The sequence below is a fragment of the Protomyctophum parallelum genome (genome assembly GCF_964188405.1).
Source record: "Protomyctophum parallelum genome assembly, chromosome: 12".
Taxonomy (NCBI): domain Eukaryota; kingdom Metazoa; phylum Chordata; class Actinopteri; order Myctophiformes; family Myctophidae; genus Protomyctophum; species Protomyctophum parallelum.
The window spans coordinates 16,888,242-16,907,380 of NC_139712.1; the positions used below are offsets into that span (position 1 = coordinate 16,888,242).

The window sequence follows — 19,139 nt, forward strand, 5'->3', positions numbered from 1 at the left end:
GTCCTGCTCGTCATTGTCCTTGGTACGATGCCAATGCCATATAGTTGTCGTGTGTGTGTGTGTGTGTGTGTGTGTGTGTGTGTGTGTGTGGCGAACGTTCCCATGTGGATCCAGAGATCCACGTGATCACATTTTTATTTAAAGCCATATTTTGGACAAAACTGTCTCTTTATCAATAACCTATGACCATTGATTGCCGTTTGTGTTATCATGTTAGCAGCCTTACCCATTTCTGAGTTGATTAGCTTTGACCCGTTAAACTGTTATTAGGACTACTGGACGGATCAGATTGTCTGAGACCATAAAGTGCACTCCATGCACGTGTTCATACACGATAATCACATTAGTGTTCAGAATGGAGCACTGAGAGTAAACAGCATGAGCTGTTTAATATATTAATTGACTCATTTCAGGCCTGGCTGAGTAGTGTAACAAAGGGATTATTTCATGAGGAAGAAATTGTTTGAAATTCTAATATACCTTCTCCATTTGAGGCATGTCAAATGAAATGTTATTTAATGAAGTCTAATAAACATAATGGTTGGTGTTGGTGTGTTGTCTGGTGTGGCAGAATCTCAAGTCTGATGCGCGCACACAACTCACACAAAGCAACTGGGTGTTCTTAATCTTTTGACCTGGAAGAAAAAAATAACTGTCAGGGGGAGTGATTGAACACTCCCAGTTTATCTCTCAGAGGACGAACTTAAATCTTGTTTGTGTTTGTCAGTTAGGGCTCGTCGATTCTCATCCGTGTGGGAAAGTTGTCTCTCTCTCTCCCTTGCTGTTTTACTGTCCCTCTGTTTGGCTCATGGTGTCATTTGGAAGTGGATCAGAGGGATTCCTCTCCTATCTGAGACAGTTTGATCCCTCTCCATCCTTCGCCTTTTAACTGGAGCTCGTTAGGACTAAACGGTCGTTTCTATTTACCGCCATCATCATTTTGCCCTAGATACGTTTTGTTACCACGCTCAGACCGTACCCCAGGTGCGCTTCCTCTTCTGTGGTGACTGGTGACAGCATCGCTGGCGAGGACCCTGATTTGTCCCGAGCGCAGACGCCAGACTGAGACAGCCTCGGTGTCCCCGTCGAGTGCTGGCTGGCTGAGCGGGCCGATGCTGGTGTCACCGCCAAACCCGCCCTGTGGGTTTGTGGGCTGAGGTTTACTGGTGAACCGCCAGTTGCATCCAGTCTCGTCATCACGTGACTCATGTGTCTTCAGTCCTCCTACCCTTTTGAAATCTCACACTCATTCTGTCTCTTTCTCTCTCTCATGCTCATTCTGTGTATGTCCTTTACTTTCTCCTCTCCTGTCTTTTACCATCTGTCCTTTTGACATGGCTGAAAATACTGCTTCATGAAGGAAATAATAACCCACAATCAGAGATGCGTTCTCCCAATAAAAATCAAAGCCCCGTGACAGGTACAGTACATTTCGGTTCACCTTTTTGTTTTGTCACGTTTTGTCTTCTCGAACCAATTAAATGTATTAGTCTGTTGGCGTTTGGCTGATTTGTGCTCTTGTTGTGATCGCACCGTGCACTCTACATCTCATGGACATCTGCTCATTAACGCACTCTGAAGGCTCATTTTTTTTGCCGTGGGGCCACGGTGGGAAGTGGGGTCTGGTTTGTGTAAGAGCCATTTAGTCTCTGTTGACTAGACATGTAGGTCATAGGAGGGGGGGGGGGGGGGGGGGAGAAAGTGGAGTGGAGTGGAGTGGCCGATTGAACGAGATGGATTGAGGGGAGCAAAAGGGAGGGACGTCGTTGATAGGGGAGGAGGGATGGAGGGGAGTTTAGAGGCTGAAACTTTCAGCACTGGGATTTCTGCACACTGTTCATTTAATCCATTTTGAACTGAGATCGGATTCTAAAAAAATGTCTTCGCGATTTTTCAAAAATAGCAGACCTACAAGCTCGTAGCGCGCCACTCGGTGGCGTGCTATGTGCTTGTAGATCTGCTATTTTTCAATAGCTAAAGGGGTTCCGCCGGGTTAACCACCGAAACCCTTTTTTATTTTGCTGACTGAGGTCCCCCAGGTGTCTATGCTTGGCTCCCTACTATTTTTGTACAACCTCACAGTGCGAAACATTGTCAGCTTGTAGGTCTGTCTGCTATACAGTATTTTTTCTTTATAGAATGTTTGCCTAATATGACATGCCCGGAATAGTGAGGACGTTAGGGGTTCATATGGTTAACTCTCAGAGTAATGAGTATCTGTAAAATTTATTCCAACCTTCCACTCATCTTTTTCCATTTGTTTGATTTCTGTCTCTACTTTACACACACACACACACACACGGTTTTCCACTGTCACTACTAACCCTCTTGTTTTCTCTCCTGTCTGAATCGGCTGTCTCATCGTCTCACTCGTCTATATTTGTCCAATGTGAACACCATCTGTGTTGTGCTGTAGGAAAGGCTGTGCGTGTGGGCCTGACGTGCAGCTAATCAAGTGTTGAGCGAGAGAGGAGCAGTGTTTTGGGGTTCAGCCATAGACTGTAAAAAATATGGACAAAGCGTTCGCCGGGTCTAACATGGACGTAAAATGAAGCCTGTTATTCCTGCACTGTAAGTCGCCATCTTTCTAGATCCCTTTGGTACCAGCTGGCCATTGGCTGGCTCCGTTTTGGACCAGCTGGCCATTGGCTGCCCAGACAACGAGGCGGGACTTCCCCCCTTCTTCTCCGTTGGTTTTTATTTTGACTCGAGTGGGAGGGGAATCCCGATCATAGACTGTAACGGTAGCCACGCCCCTCAGAACATACGCGATGGTTCTTTTTCTTTATGGTCATTTTTTTAATTAATGGGACCATAATTTTCCAAAAAGAATATTATGACATTATAAATGAGACTTTAAACTAGTGACTGGAAGAAGAAAGTATTCATGACCATGTTTATTAAGGTAATACAGTCTAGGTGAAGTTGGGCCAAAATACATGGGCCTCTATGGAGCTATGGGGCTTTTTGGGTCCAGTCCAGCGCCACAACAGGCCATTATATGAACTACCGATTTCAAATGAGGCTTCACGAAATATCTGGCTGACTGCCCCCCTGGGTTCAGCAAACGCTTAACTATCGGCTTGTGAGTGTCTTTTGGTTGGTTGAGGCAACTTTGTTTATGCACTAAAAGTGTGTGAAGGAGATGGCAGGTTTGATTTTAAGAAGCCTGGTCACTGTCACCAGTCTAAAAGGCATCTTTTACTGAATCCTCTTCTCTTTTTCCCCTCTTTCCTTTGACATACAGTAGGGGTAGGCTACTATGTGACCTGAAAGAGCCTCACAAATATTGTATGATAGAAAATAGTTTACAGATGATGCTAAATGACCATTCAACGCAGTGACTGTCTTTCTTTCCAGGCCAGCCTATTTTACTGTTATTTCGCAACCATTTATTTTCTCCAAACAGTTTTTTTTAGACATATTAACAGGGTTTTATAGTGTCTCACTTTAATTGGGCACTGCCAGCTCACGCCCCAGCGCTCTGTGTGAATGAATGGTGGCCCAGGCCGTTGGCTGGTGTTCAGTAAACTGATGGAAAGGAGTGTCAGGCCTGAGCGAGCTCAGTCTCTGGTCTCTTCTATAGTCTCAGGAGAAGACAATGGGACCCTCAATGTTTGACTGTGTGGGAGTGACGACTACTGTACATAGAGCTGGCCCACCAACTAAATGGAGTGTTTTGTATCAAATATTGTAAATGAGTAGATGGGGAGCTTGCCTACGGTACGTGGCTGACCTTTGTCTAAGTACAGTAAAAGCATGTACTGTAGGGAGAAATGGGAGGTGGGTTTTAGAAATACATCTGCATCCCAGCCGGGACATTGTTGTGGTCTATTTGTAGCTGTTTATGGAAAAACGGGAGGAGAGCTGCGTTGCTCTCAGTTCTGCTGACAGTACAGTGTGTGTGTGTGTCTGGGACATGTTAACGTTCAGTCCTAGACTAACGAGGGCTAAATTGAAATCACATTCGCTGCCATGTACGTCTCTCTGTTGGCTGTTAAAGCACTGATGCTTCTCTGCCACTAATTAGCCTCTACGCGGTGGGTGAGTTGAACACTTATTTGCCTTCAAAGCCTCAGTGTTAACCTGTAGAAAGCACAAAGCAAAGACCCCCCGTCTCGCCTCCACAGGATCCACTGACAAATCACAAAAGTTGGAACGGTGCCCTACTTTCATTACTCAACCTGCTGAGAAAGCATGAATCAATTTACAGCACGGCAATAAACCAATCAATGGGGGTGTTGTTTTGGAGGAGTAAGTAGAACCAGAAGAACAAGAGCTGAGGAGAATGCGATTCTGGTTGTTGACACTAGAGGGTGCTGTTTGTTTTGAAACTAACTGTAGAGAAGCAAAAATGTGTGTTGCTCATTGGAGTCATTCTTCCTTGCCTCCCTCTCTCTGATTTCAGGGGCATTTAGAATTTTCAGGGGCGTATATCTTTTTACAAATTAAGAACCAGTGTATTAATGCAGCCCATGTAATGCCACCAACCACCAAAATTATTATTAAAACATTTGTTTAATGTCTCTAAGCATAGAAAAGCTAAGGAACAATAAAAAGGCTAAAAAGTGAAGGTGGAGAGGGCAGCCAAACGGTGCTGTACCGAATCTAATGGGACTCAGTCGGGACATGCAATGTTTGTGTTCAGCACATTCACCGATGGAGCCACCAAGATGCCCCATTTCACTTTCATCCTGACCTACAGACTGGCATCCGCCCAGTGTCTCCTGTGTTTGCCCAGTCTGTCCTTTGTTCATTGGCCAGCCCTGGTGCCTATCGTAGGGTCTTCTTTGTGCACGTTCGAGTCCCTTCCTTCCTCTCCGGCTGGCTAATGTTCTCCTTCACTGCGGTTTGGACGGTCTAAACGTGTAATCATCAGAATGATGAATGAGTGTTCTGGTCCAACTGATTGTTTCAGTCCGTGTTTTCCTGTCATGTCTTGGACCTCGCTCGGCGTTCGTTCACACGGGTCAAAACGGACATTCCAAACACAATTTCTTCATTTGCGACTTCAAGAAATATTTCCCTTTGGAATCTCAATGACCACATAGCAGGATTTGAGGATTCCACCCCAGCAAGCTAGCAGTTCATTCTCTAGGGCTGCACAATATTGGAGAGAAAAAAGAATGCCGTGGAGATTTCTGTGCTGTGCACCTTCATGATATTGGCGGCTGCCTTTTTAGTTTTTGTAACAAAATGTGACATTTTGTGAACTTAATATACTGTGTGCCAATTTTATTAATCTATATTTTTTTATTAATTTTTTGAAAATGTTCCCAAAATAGTGCCACAGATTCAGTATTGTTACAAATACAAACCTAAACATAAATCACATTTTCCCATAGGTTAACTTAAGTAGGGATATCAAAAGCAGAGGCCTGCTAAAATATTTAAATCTTGTTATCAATATTTTGTGTGAAATTATCGATTTATGGTAGTAACACAAAAAAGGATATTATGTGCAGCAAGCAGCGGTCATTATTAGAAGATCAATATGGGAACCCATCAACAAAAAAGGAAAAACAGCACCCTCTTTTTCTTTCCTGAGAGACTATTGGAAGATTAACCTAGTCCAGTGATTCCCAAACTTTTTCGTGTCAAGGACCCCCAAATGGACACTTATTAGCCCGTGGACCCCCCCCATTTGAAGAGATATGCCGGGGACCCCCATAAGAGAATTTCTATGGCTCTAGCAGTGATTCTTAACCCGTTTAATTTCAAGGACCCCCAGTTTAACAAGCATTGCCATTAGGCTACGGACCCTCTTTTAATGCCATTTCTACCTGTGGGACTCTAATTGATAATGTAAAATCAATGTTAATTAACTCTGAGAGCGTCCACATGACATGCCATAAGGGTAGATTTGGTTCCAAACTATCATGTAGCTGCAGGGTACCCCCTGGAACTCGCTCAAGGACCCCTGGGGGTCCCTGGACCCCACTTTGGGAACCAGTAACCTAGACGGTTCAGTACCTTTCTATGCTCATGACAGGCACAAAGGCTCATCGTACAGACGTACAGTTGAAGTGCTTGAAAAGTGCCCTGGTCTCCATCTAATCAGAGATGAGGTGTGTGTGGCTGATAGCTTTCATCCACATGCATGTCCAGCGAGTTAAGCTAAAAGCTCCTGCTGCGTCTGAGGGTTGTCCTGCCCTAGATCAGTAGCACAGCTCCACCTCATACAGTAGAGCTGCATCATCCACTAGATATATCCATAACGTATAGCCCCAGCCTCTCCATATACAGCTCACATTACCCACACCCCGTATGGCTTTCAACCTACAGACTAGGCCACGCTTTATGGTTTGTTGTTGTTATGACTTCTTTAAATAGTGTCCTCATGATATTTACTGTTCCTTATAGGTAGACCTTGACCCGACTGTTGTTGTCATGAACCCCAACAGGGTTCAGTGGGAAGCAGGACTTCTCTATTTGGCCTGCACGTCATTTTAACTGAATTGGTCCATGAAGTTAAGAGACTCCCAAAAATAACTCTGTTTCTATGGGTAGATTGTGTGCGTGCGTGCGTGCATGCGTGCATGCGCGCACGCTTAGTTTAGACAGTTTTTGGTTGGACCAGACATTGGTCCTACAACCTATCTCAAACCCTCACCCTAAACCTAACCTCCCATGGGGCAGAAAACCTAACCTTAACCCATGTCTAACCAATGACTAGTCTAAACTAAGTATGCACCCCTGTGTGTGTATGTGTGGCATATTTTAAAGGACGACTCTCACTAATGCTCATTTTGTCTACTCCCTGTGTCTCAGAAGAGGGCTGTGTGTGGACTGGACAGTTCAGAAACCTGCCTACCAGTGACTGTCACCACACTCAAATGGATATAACTCACGTTCTCGTCTAGAGGGATTGTTTGTCTGACAGCTGATTTGATCCCAGTGAGTAGCCAGAGTCTATTTCGGGGAGATTGAGTGCTATCAAAGCCCTGGTGTTCACGGCCGTAAATGGCATTCACTCAGCGGCTCTCCAGTTAGCCACTAGTGCTCCGTTTTGACTACCTTTCCATACATTGCCAGGTCCACTTAAGGGGCCTCAGGTATTGGCTCCCCAGGACCTCGGTATAGGAATACCCAGCATGCCATGCTGGCAATCAAACGCTGCCCCGGCCCTCTGCTCTGGAACATTCAGTGGACATTCCCATTCTAGAACTTTAATTAGGTCAATTAATCATTCTAGCAGCTGTTTTGCGTGGTTAAAAAAAACCCTGTCATTTTAGACAACGTAAAAAGGTGTCTGGAGTATTTTTGAAAAGTACATCTTGGCTCTGCCCCGTCTCATCAGGGGTGGACTGGCCACAGGACGTACCAGGCATATTCCTGGTGGGCCACGACCTTAGGGGGCCGCTCAAGTTATGATATAACAAAAAAAAGTGTGTCAGTGTGTGACAAATAAACCCTCTTCTATCTTGAATCCTTTTGCCAGCTTCATTTTTGTGAGAGCAACAAAGTCTTGTGTAGTTGTCTGTTGGTTTGTATCATTTATGTTGTTCTGTAAAAGTGGTGGTATTAGGGCTTGTTTGTTTGTGTGTGTGCCTCGACGGAGCGGGCGGTAGAGTTTCTGCTATCTGCGCGCTGGTTGTGGTGGGCCGGTCTGGGCCAAATTCGTGCGAAAATGACCGGGCCGAATTCTTGTCCCAGTCCAGCCCTGCCTCTCATTAGCTTTGTCCTCTTGTTGCTCTTCCTTATGAGTCTACATATCATGGTTCAATCATGATACTTGATTCCCCTGTGATCTCATGTGCCCATCCACTCCCATCACTCTGTATTCAATTGATCTAGCCTGGTGCTAGTAGAGTCTAGAGTGGGAAAGCACCGTTCTAAATTTATCAGTGACCCTCTCCCCTCCCCCCCCCCCCCCCCCCTCCCCGTTCATGCCTGCTACAGATACAACACATGCTCTCCTGGGGGGGGTGGCCATGCCTCAGGGCCAGCCACACACACTGTAGAACGTCCCATTAGTCCCTTCAGACCCCAGAGCTCTGACCTTCCCCTGGACTGTGGAACTATAGCAGACCCCATAAAGACACGTTCCCCCCAAAGACTTGTACTGTGTACCTTCAAACACAATGGCTTTCAGTCCCGCCTGAGAAGAGGACCTTGAAGTAAGTAGGTTTTCTTTGATCACTGGCCAAAGTTTTTATTATTGCAGAGAGATTTCCTGACTGTTGTAATATTTCACCTTCGTGGGGAAGGTTTATGTTTTTAATGTTGATATTCTGATGAAATTATGCGTCACATCTTGGACAAAAACTTTTTTTGGAAACTATGCTATAAAAATTGTTAAATGATCTTTGTGTAGATGTAGAAGACAATACGGAAGTCTCATCGCATTGTGTTTCTTTTCTACTGGAAGTTAACTTTGCTCTTAAGAGTGTCCCTGAGAAGGGAGGGAGTTTGACTTATGAGATGTTGATATATAACTGTCTGTCGGGTTCATTTTAAGGTCTCCACTTTAGATCCTACACTACCTATTTTGACAACTAGTTGCCCGGCAACAAATTATATCCGTCCGTATGGGACTTAACGTGCCGTTTCATGTTCTGATATCCTGGGTTCAACAACACCACAGTGGAATTGTTGCTTTGTGTAATAATGGCTGATATTGCGTGATGGTTCCAGTCCCTTGTAACATGAATCGATACAAATCCGTTTCATATTTCCATAATTTACTTTATCTAACTCTCTCTGAGTCTGTAGTATTGATGAGTGCAGGAATGGGGTGAGGTGGGGATTAGGATTTTAGAATTCTTCTGTGTGTGATTCATTCACTGAACTACAGCTGTTCAATGTGCAGCACCTGCTCTCCCTCTGTCAGGATCCTCAGACATAAATAGAGTGGTGCCTAACAGGGCCACACACACACACACACACACACACACACACGCAAACGAAAACTACAGTATATGTAGTATACACTGTAGTTTTGTTTTTGTTCATATTACCGTATACATTTGTTTTTGTAAACTGTTCTCGTGTGTGTGTGTGTGTGTGTGTGTGTGTGTGTGCTAATGCTAGCTGCTGTGTTTATTTTCACAGCTTCTCAACTAAACATATTACTTAATTGGCAGATGATCTAATTTAGTAGAGCCGTGTCAGACACTGTGAAACATTGACTGTTATGTTATGTTGTGTTATGTTATGTAGGTCTCACTGAGTCACTGCTGTGTCACGTTTCCTTTCTCAGCTGTTTGTCACTGTGTCAGCCAGACTTGGAGATTTAGGGCCCCATCTTGTGCCATCCCTTACTCCTTATCCCTCGATTTTTCAAAAATAGCAGACCTACAAGCTCGTAGCGCGCCACTCGGTGGCACGCTACGAGCTTGTAGATCTGCTATTTTTCAATAGCTAACACCAAAAGGGGTTCAACTAGCCAATCTACGTCAACACGTTGTGAGCTTGTAATCAACTACTTTTTAAAATGTTTTAAAATAGTAAAAAATGGCGAATTAGTTTAAGGATAAGGGGTAAGTGGTGGCGCAAGATATAGCTGTTGGCTCATATACTGTACATGTATGTATATAGCATGTTTTTCAATGGATTGCGTTGATTAGTGGGCAGACAGCCAGCCAGCCAGAGGAAGTACACTGTGTTTATATTTGTGGGTTTAGAAAAGGTATGATCTGTCCAGCAGATGTCTGACATGAGGCTTGGCGATCTTGTCGAGAGTGCATACAATTTGTCCATGTTTGGAAATTGATTTCATTATCTCATGCTAATGTATTTTTCACCATATATTACGCTGTCAACAGAATACACTTTTTGACGCTTATTGACTTGTATGAATATTCTTTGGTCTTGATCTAGCAGCATGCATACCAAATACATGTATTGACTTGACCACTGGGAGCTTGTTAGTATTTGGTAGCAATGCTAATGGAAACAATTGCAGTCAGCTCAGATATTTGCTGGCTGACTCCTGTTCATCAGTTGACCAGTTTCCAGTTTCATTGTGAACGCGTTCATTAGCCAAGTGTGGACAGAGACACCGTTACTACACATGTCTCATCCCGTTGCTAAAAGTCTTACTGTACTCTCTGGACGTACAGTATGTGTTATCACCGAGGGTTGGTAAATGGTGCATTTATATAGCGCCTTTATCCAAGGCGCTTTACATAGATTGTGCATTACATTCACCCATTCACACACCGATTGCGGCGGAAGCCATGCCGCCCAACAGGGTTGTGTGACTGACGGGTTAAAGTGGTGCAGAGTATGTCCCAAGGCCATGTTATTTTGTTTGCACTTCTGCTAGGTGACGGTCAGTCACCGTAGATCTGCAAGTGCAAGCCTCCAGACAGTGAGTGAACGCCAGAGACTCAGACTAGCATATTGTAGAAGCACTCACCATTTGTGAGTTCTGCGACTGGAAGTTTCCTATCTAATATTCATTTAAAAAAAAAAAAATTGTGGCTTTCGCCTTTATTTTGTTTTTTATAGAGGGACAGACAGTAGGTTGACAGGAAATGGGGAGAGAGATGGGGGGGGGGTGACGTGCAGTAAAGGTCGTCGAGATCGGGAGTCGAACCCGCGGCACACTGCCAGACTGGATCACCAGCCAAGGTGCCTGGACCGCTGAACCACGGCCCAGGCCCTATCTAATGAATTCCAATCTTTTTATTACAACTGTTGTGTGTATGTATCGGAGTCCTCCCTGCTCTCAACACTTCAGAAAGGCCTGTCAATGCATGTCACTTTTAGAGATTTCCTGGACATGCAGTATAATATCCACACCTTGTCTGTCTACTCTAATGTAACGTCTTGGGCCAATTATTTGGCCTCTTATCCTTTTGTATCTGCACAAGAGTGCTACAGTGTTAAACACAGTAATGAGTTTACAGTGGGTTCCCTCCTTGCCAGATTTCAAATGCTTTAGGGTTTTTTTTGCAGAAAATGAGGTCTGTGGTTCACACACTATAAGCCCAAGAGAGTTTCACGTGTTGTTCTGGAGGTAGCTGTAAAAGAGATGTGTTGAGTTTAAACATCCTCCTTGTCTGTTGCTCCTCAATGAGAGATGGTAGAACAGGGGAAAACATGCCCCAGCTGTCTGTAGGTCCACATTCATCGACATTGCACTTTATATCTTCATGGAGGAAGAGACTGAAGACTTCTTCCCCAATGCCTTCCAGGGGCTTTTCTGCCCTGAGGGTCTTACAAATGGATTTATGTCTCATTTATTTTAACTCCCACTTTTAAATCTAATTAGTGGCACTCGGCCGGTCTACCCCTGAGCCACTGCCGCCCATGTATGGTAGTTCTTTTTCTTATTTTACTGCCCATTTTCGATTTTATCCACATTATAGCTACTCTGCTCATGTGTTTATAGGTGTGCTTGTAAATGTTTTGCTACCGTGCCGTTTTGTGGATTCATCTAATAAGCTTGTTGTGGTTTATGGCCATGTGTCCAGTGTCCACCATAGCACATGGCACCGTAGCAAGGCAATGTTCTGAAACATTCATCCAAAAGCCCACATTTTAACACTCAGCGCCTCATCACACTGTTGGTGTTTCTAGCATAGCATAACCATGCAGCACTCCCATTGAAAACAAGACTTAACAGGTTCTTGGAAACATATGGAAACAGAAGCAGAACTTGGTTCTGGAACTTCACAGGTTCCTGGTAGTTCTGGGATCTGGAAAGTTCTAGTTCTGGTTCTTGTTCCACCCCATAGTGGAAAAGAGGCCTTAGAGTCCTGCTGCACGTGAGGCTTAACACCCTTGAACTACCGTTGACGGTTTTGACGTAGTGAATTAATTAATCCAAACCTCCCGTTGATGGGATTGACGTAATTGTTTTATTCCCTATAATCGGGGGCTTTATTTAAAATTATGTAGCAACTTTTAGCATGTTTGTCAACGGCGAATGTCCTCTACCTAAAACCGGCTGAAATCCTCACGCACGCACATGCGCAGTCTTTGTGCATACCTGTAGCTGCGTAAAATGCGATATTCGGGGCTTGATTAGAGCTTATTTTGACTTGGATATGAAAATAAACGATGATCGCATAGCATCGGGGACAGATGACTGTGTAACACAGTGCAGAAAGATAGCGGATGCTGATAACGACGACACCTGATTCGCTCTATTCGGTCAAAATCGGCATAATGGTGAAGTTACCGTTACCGCCACCATCAGGACTCTGTGTCTAATACTATATGATTGCCCTGTGAAAATGAGATATAGTGTGGATATCACAGATTTCTCTATTGGCATTAAAATGATGAATACAAATATGAAGAGCTGGCAGAAGGCACTGAAAAGCTGCTATCGGGGTGGCAGTCAAAGGTTAAAATGCAATGGAGACAAAATAATTAACAGTTCAATTTATCATATGTTTTGAGTAATGACTCAAATATTTGAGACACGAACACGCTCATTGCAAATTAAAACCTGACCAAGTTAACTTTGATTGCAATCTATTACCCCATATCCCTTGAGCTTGGTCGCGTGTCTGCTAGTACTTATCCCCCCGCTAACGGCAATCATCAGCTCTGATCAAACTGAGCTGCAGCTCTGAAAGAAAAAGAACAGGCATCTGCGATAAGCTTCGACGCTGATTGGGATTCGGGCCTTCCCTTAAAGAAATGTCTTAAATCTTGGATTCTGTGCAGCATGATTCTTCAGATGCTTTGTATTTGCATTTCAGAAGTTGGTCTGGTTGGGAGAAAAGAGTATGGTTGAGAGCGTGCCGTGAATCTGTGGCCACTTTATGGGTGCTGACGGAGTATATAAGTACAGGGTGCATACTGTGCTGACAGAGTACAGACCATAGATGGACAGTCGGCCTTCCTTTGCCTTTTCATTGTACAGTGGCAGATGGCTTCTCCATCAACTTCCAACTTTGGCCATTTTGGAAAAGCACCATTTCTGTAGTCGACAAATGCAAATTCACTAATGCAATTTCTGGACTATGAGTTGGCCATAGGCATCTCTGTCTAGTGAAAATCCGTTTTATTAGAATATATGATTGATTGTTTATTTATTTCCGTGTCCTGCACACAATGTGCCCAACCCTCATGGGTTTATAAGACACCATTTCACAATTCCATTTACAGCATGTTCACATTACATAATTCACACATTTACAACATGTTTACATTACATAATTAATTATACTAGTCCTTACCCGTTCCGATATATTTCAACTTCTATAATATATTTGTGTGTGTGTGTGTGTGTGTGTATCTGTAACTGCGGGCGAAACAACTGAAGTTACGCGGAAAACTGTGTCCCAGTATTAATCAGTGACGGTCCCAAAATGCAATTCACTTGGAGTTTTGCCGCCCTGTGGCTGCGGGGGGTACTGCACCCGGGTGCGTTTTTAATTCACTAATAAATTAATTAATAATCATTAATGTGTCAAATCGAAAAAAGGGCTCCGTCACGCCCTCCATATTCATATGGTCAATGCCTGTGTGAAAAGTGGGAACGATTGGTGCAGGCAGTGAGGAGATAATGAGGAGATAAAATGCGGTCGGACACACACACACTCACAGTCACACACACTCAGACATTCGCTCTATTATAGTATAGATTACAACTCAGATTTATACAGAGTACTCTGTCTTCTTTCCCAAGCTTGACAAATAACATCTGCCACAACAAAAGTCCCTTTGGCAAAACATATCTCCATTTTTACATAGTCATTTAAATCTAGGAAATCCCCACAGATATAAGACATCTTATTAACCAAACCATTTTATACATATACAATGGTTTGGAACGTCCAATTATTATTTTATTTCCCAAAAAAGTAATTCATAGCCTAGAGAGATGAACATCGAGGTGGGAGCCATAAATTACCATTGCTATATTTGTCTACTTGTAACTTATGTAACTATTATAGTTATGCCTGTTCAAAAGTCATTATTATGAATGGCTCTAAGCCCTGTAATAAATGTTTGTTATTGGTAATATTTCAGAAACATCCACTGTGAAGTCGTGGTTCACTGATTCTTCCCAGTCCGTTTCTGTGGAAATAGGTGTTTGCTGCCAGGCTCCCATAGTGATGTTACAGATGGATTTGAGTACGCTAATGGGCCAATGGCAGCCTCTTCTCCTCTGGCCAACTTAACCCCTTTTGCGCGAGAACCCCCTTTAGCTATTGAAACCCCCTTTAGCCCCCTTTAGCTATTTTTGAAAAATCGAACAACGACTGACATAGAAACATAGCTTTTTCAGAAAACTGTCATTTTCAAACAGACATTTTTAGAATCTGATCTCAGGTCAAAATGGGTTAACGTTCTTTCGATTGACCCCACTCCCCAACACATTTCTGGAGAGAAATGAAATGAGTACAAGCTTTCCAGCAGCGTCTCTCTCCATTCCACTTTTGTGTTCCCATTCTCTAAACGAAGCTGGATGACAGGTTCCTGGGAAGATGTTCCCAGATGGAAACGGCACCAGGAATTCACTGGCAAACGGAATCGGTGGACATTTCTGCTGGTGCTCTAGTCTAGATCCATCCTCACCAGATGTGCTCTCGCTTCAAATTCTTTCTCTTTCTGTAATCTGTTTAGCTCTGTGTCTCTCTCTAGCGCGCTGTCTTTGTCTTTCTTTCGTCTCTGTCTGACTCTCAGTCATCAGACACTCACTCACTCACTCACTCACTCTCTCTCACACACACACACACACACACACACACACACACACACACACACACACACACACACACACACACACACACACACACACACACACCAAGTCTACTCTACGCTGTTATGTGAGCAAACATATGAGGTGTGAGGGCGGCGAGTGTGAGAATTCTCTTGAGTGTGGACATTTTCCCCAGGGCACTGTTCAGACTGGCTGTGCATGTGCGGTATACAGTAGATCAAATGCCCTAGTTGAAGATCACATCATTATTGGGTGCTTCCAACTGCAAACTGTTACGTTTTATGTTGATAACATAGGATTATTCTTTGGTACAGTACGAGGTGATGCTTTATATCAACTAACTGTTTATTTACATACTAAAAGAGTGACTTTGAGAGCTGTTTCAGCGTACAATGTAATAAGTCAATGAGGAGCATATTTTGAATCATCAATTTCTAATCACTGGAGCAATTCTTTTTTATTTCTTGTCCATTTGGAATTACATCATGGCAATGGCAAGGTAACTATAGTCTATACCCAAACCTCTACCAAAGTGGTCTTGCACTTTAGTAAGAGTCAACAGTGATAAAATCTCATCCAACCACAACCTGAATACTGATTTGATTTGATTGTTTATTTATTTCCGTGTCCTGCACACAATGTGCCCAACCCTCCTGGGTTTATAAGACACTATTTCACAATTGCATTGACAGCATGTTTACATTACATAATTCACGCATTTACAGCATGTTTACATTACATAATTCATTATATTACAACTCAGATTTATAGAGAGTACTGTCTTCTTTCCCAAGCTTGACAAATAAAATCTGCCACAACAAAAGTCCCTTTGGCAAAACATATCTCCATTTTTACATAGTCATTTAAATCTAGGAAATACCCTAACCCTAACTCAAGATAATTACCTCCAGTAACCTTATCGGCGATGTTTGTAATGTTTACCTCTAGATATATGGTGTTGTAATTTTGTGAGTGGTGCAACCACTCCTATAGACGGCTATGTGTGTCCCTCCCATGGTCTGTCCAAGCACAAAAATAGCGTTATAGCGTCTGTTCACCACCAAGTGTCAATGTTGCACAGCCTAAGACACAGACACACACAGGCCAGGGAGGAGGGCTTGTACAGTACAGTACAGCGTACAACACCACTCACTTCAGATGGGTCTGATTTATAATATATATATAGAACCCAATATGATCACCAACATTAGGTTATAAAATGTATTTTGAGGGTATGCCTTCCTACAGTATGAAGGCACAATCTCTGCCGGGCTCCTTGAAGCATTCCACTCTTCATAGGACACTGTTATCTGCTTTATTTTAGGAGACCCACAGCCCACAGCTGATGGCCCACAGCTGATGCAAGTCTTATCTTGGCCCTATCCATCTTCAGAAGGGATAGTGTGTGCCGTTTCAAAGACTTACGTCCCTTATGAAAGGAACTATATGTATGAAGCTCTGGAACCAGGAATGTTCTTTCAAAGTTCGAAGTTTATCCGACCTTCAAAGTGCATAAAGAGAACAGCATTTAAGACCTTCGCTGACGCTGTTTAGTCCAGGGTATTGCCTCAGTAAATCTAGACTTACAGTAACACTCACACAATCCTAACATAATGTGTTTTTGTGTTCTCATCTGAATGATATTTGTTTGAAGTGAAATTTTGGAATTTCACAACAATACAGTAGCCTTAGGCTATATAGTACTCTCATCAAAACCCCAGACCATATTTCACCAAGTCCTACTGATGTGTTTGGATGAAAATGTATTGTTTTTTAATGGAATTGCAAATCTGTTTGCTTTATACCAAACTCCCATTATGCTAGTAAAATACATCAAAACAATAATATCACAAATGGAGTTTTAGTCTTGGTTCGCCACCGCCCTCTTTAAATGCCCCTTTTTTGTGCGTGAGCAGCATGAATATCTGTACCTCTCGTTCCCCTCTCCCACCCTCCTCCCAGCTGAATTTATGGCCGTGCCGAGCAGGCCTGAGTTCTGTTATGTGTCTGCAGAGACTGCATGGCCAGGCCAGCTCGCTGGACCACTGTGCTGCTCTCTCGCCAGAAAAGACAGATATCTTTCCTGTGGGATGCTGTAAATCTGGACTTTATTTTAGTTGAGTACTAAGAAGGAGCCCAGGCCTTCTCTTCTCTTCTCGTTGTTTCTTCTCATTTCTGCCACTATAGCAGACCTACTGGGTAGCCCCCTTGAGCTTGAGTTCATTTTCGGTGCAATGGCGACTATCTGGTAATAGTTATGTTTAAAATGAACCCATTGATGACTGCACATGTGAAATTGTAGAGCCATAACAAGCTAGACTTTGAACTTCAACATCTGTGTTGATAAATGATTTGGTGTAGAGGTTTGTTATTGGGTCTGTTTGTTATTAATATGGTTCCTCAGATATTCAGACCAATATATCGGTCTCTGGACAATATATCTGCAAATATTTAAAAAACAATTACGACACAATTATGCAGCCGATGTGTCCTGGTTTTTGAACACTTTTCCCCTATTTTTGTCACAAATGGCAGATCTACAAGCCCACGAACTTGATTCATTGTGAGCAGATATATATTTTTTGCCAGACTTAAAGGAGAATTCCATGCTAGAAGGCTTTCTTACCTTTAGTTGAAGTTGTTACGTCCCCACCAAAGAGGTCCAGGTGTTATTTTGTGCAAAAGCTCCTTATTGGCTATTTCCCTTACCACAAGCCCTAAATGAATTGCATTAACTTGAATGGGAATTGAATGGGGCTATGGGGTGTTGTTCTAATTTTCTTATTTCCATCGCTCAAAATTATATATATTTTGTATATATCCTCTCTTCATAATGTAAATAATATCCCAAGCGGCACAGTTTACTACTTATTTTGATGGAAATAAGCGAATTAGCACCCCATAGCCCCATTCAAACCCCATTCAATTCAATGCAATTCATTGAGCGCTTTTTTTTCAACAGATATCATTTCTATGAGGTGTCTAGAATAACATACTAAAAGTCCTAAGAAATCCTAGATGCGGAAATATGTTTAATTCTCATCAATTCAAGATGTGTGCTAATACCTCGAGGCCAGTCCAAAAGCAGCATTGCCATCAACCATTAGCAGTAGGATGGTTGGAGGAAGATTTGACGGATTTATGCATTTGTCATACATATGAATGGTGTTATTCTATGAAGTCACAATATTTCGATGAAATGGTTCATGAAAGTCTGATCAGTGTGTTTGATATCATTAACAAACAACAATGTAAATATTATACATTTTGGGGAAAAGTAATTTTCGTGATATGCAAATGTAGGCATATTCAATATATTAAGCTAATTTGCATATTCAAATTAAGTTTCAGAGAAACTTGTAATACAAAGAAGTTTAGTTTTCATGTTAAGATTCATTGTGGAAAGTTTCATTGTGATAGGACAAAAGAAAAAAAAAGCCCATTAGGGTGTTTAGTTTTCTCGAGGTATTAGCACACATCTTGAATTGATGAGAATTAAACATATTTCCGCATCTAGGATTTCTTAGGACTTTTAGTATGTTGTTCTAGACACCTCATAGAGATGATCTATGGTGAAAAAAATTCTCTTTTAATTAGTCTGTCTGGAAATGCTACTTTGCCTGGACTAATAGCCAATAAGGAGCTTTTGCACAAAAAAACACCTGGACCTTTTTGGTGGGGACGTAACAACTACAAAGAAAGGTAATTGAACTTAAACATCTGTGGTGTGATTGGAGAGCTTTGTTATTTTTAAGTTTTGTGTGTATTGGCATGCTTGTTTCTAGAACCTTTTAATTGTGTTCTTGTGAAGTAATGCCTCTTAATGCAACAACAACAACACGCTTGCATCAGCATACATTTTAATGAGCTCCTCTTGTGAACTCGGGATGGATTGTCAAATAAATACCACTAATTATTCCCCCTCTTATGTCTGTAAACATCTGTGTATTTGTTTTGCCATGCTTCTGTTCCGTGCACATTTGTTTCTGCCTACGGTATCTTGTGGGTTTTTTTTTTCAAGGCCCATTACTGTTTTCAATAAACCCCCTAGTTACAATGCAACCCTCGAAGATTAGAGCGCAGCTGCAGCGGCCTGCACGGTCTTGCCCATCCTTGGCAAGCGAAGAGTCGTCATCGTTAATGACGGGGTAGAAGGGCTGGTTTGTAGCGCTGATCTCATCCTTGTAGCTGCAGGTGAGTCATACATTACAAACAAACCTCAGCTGCAGGCTGACTGCCAAACGGCCTAGACAGCTGACGGTGATAAGCACAGTGATAGTGTGACGATAGCAACAGTATTGTTGTTTGAATTGAGGAGGCAGACTACTGTGATCCTATTTCATGTCATAAAGGTCGATGACTCGATTGTTCAGGCTCTGTGATATTTGATAGGCTAGTGTTGTGCATGGACAACCAGGTGATTAACACTGTGTCTGATCTGATGAATCCTGAGCAGACGAGTCTCAGGCATGTCATCGTCAGACTGGATCGACCGATATTCACTCTG

At 42.8% G+C, this 19,139-nt stretch overlaps 1 protein-coding gene across 3 annotated transcripts in view; it reads left to right on the forward strand.

The window, feature by feature from the left end:
- Positions 1-19,139, forward strand: part of svila (supervillin a) — a 109,381-nt gene that overhangs the window by 8,608 nt on the left and 81,634 nt on the right. The window contains exon 1 of one of the 3 annotated variants that reach the window (XM_083778282.1): positions 1,286-1,420. The exons of 1 other annotated variant lie outside the window; for it this stretch is intronic. In XM_083778282.1, coding sequence (XP_083634408.1) covers positions 1,384-1,420 — 37 coding nt within the window. In that variant the 5' untranslated portion in view covers positions 1,286-1,383. Of the gene's footprint in view, positions 1-1,285; positions 1,421-7,994; positions 8,121-19,139 lie in introns of those variants that run through there. One more of the 3 variants, XM_083778292.1, reaches the window with a different exon arrangement.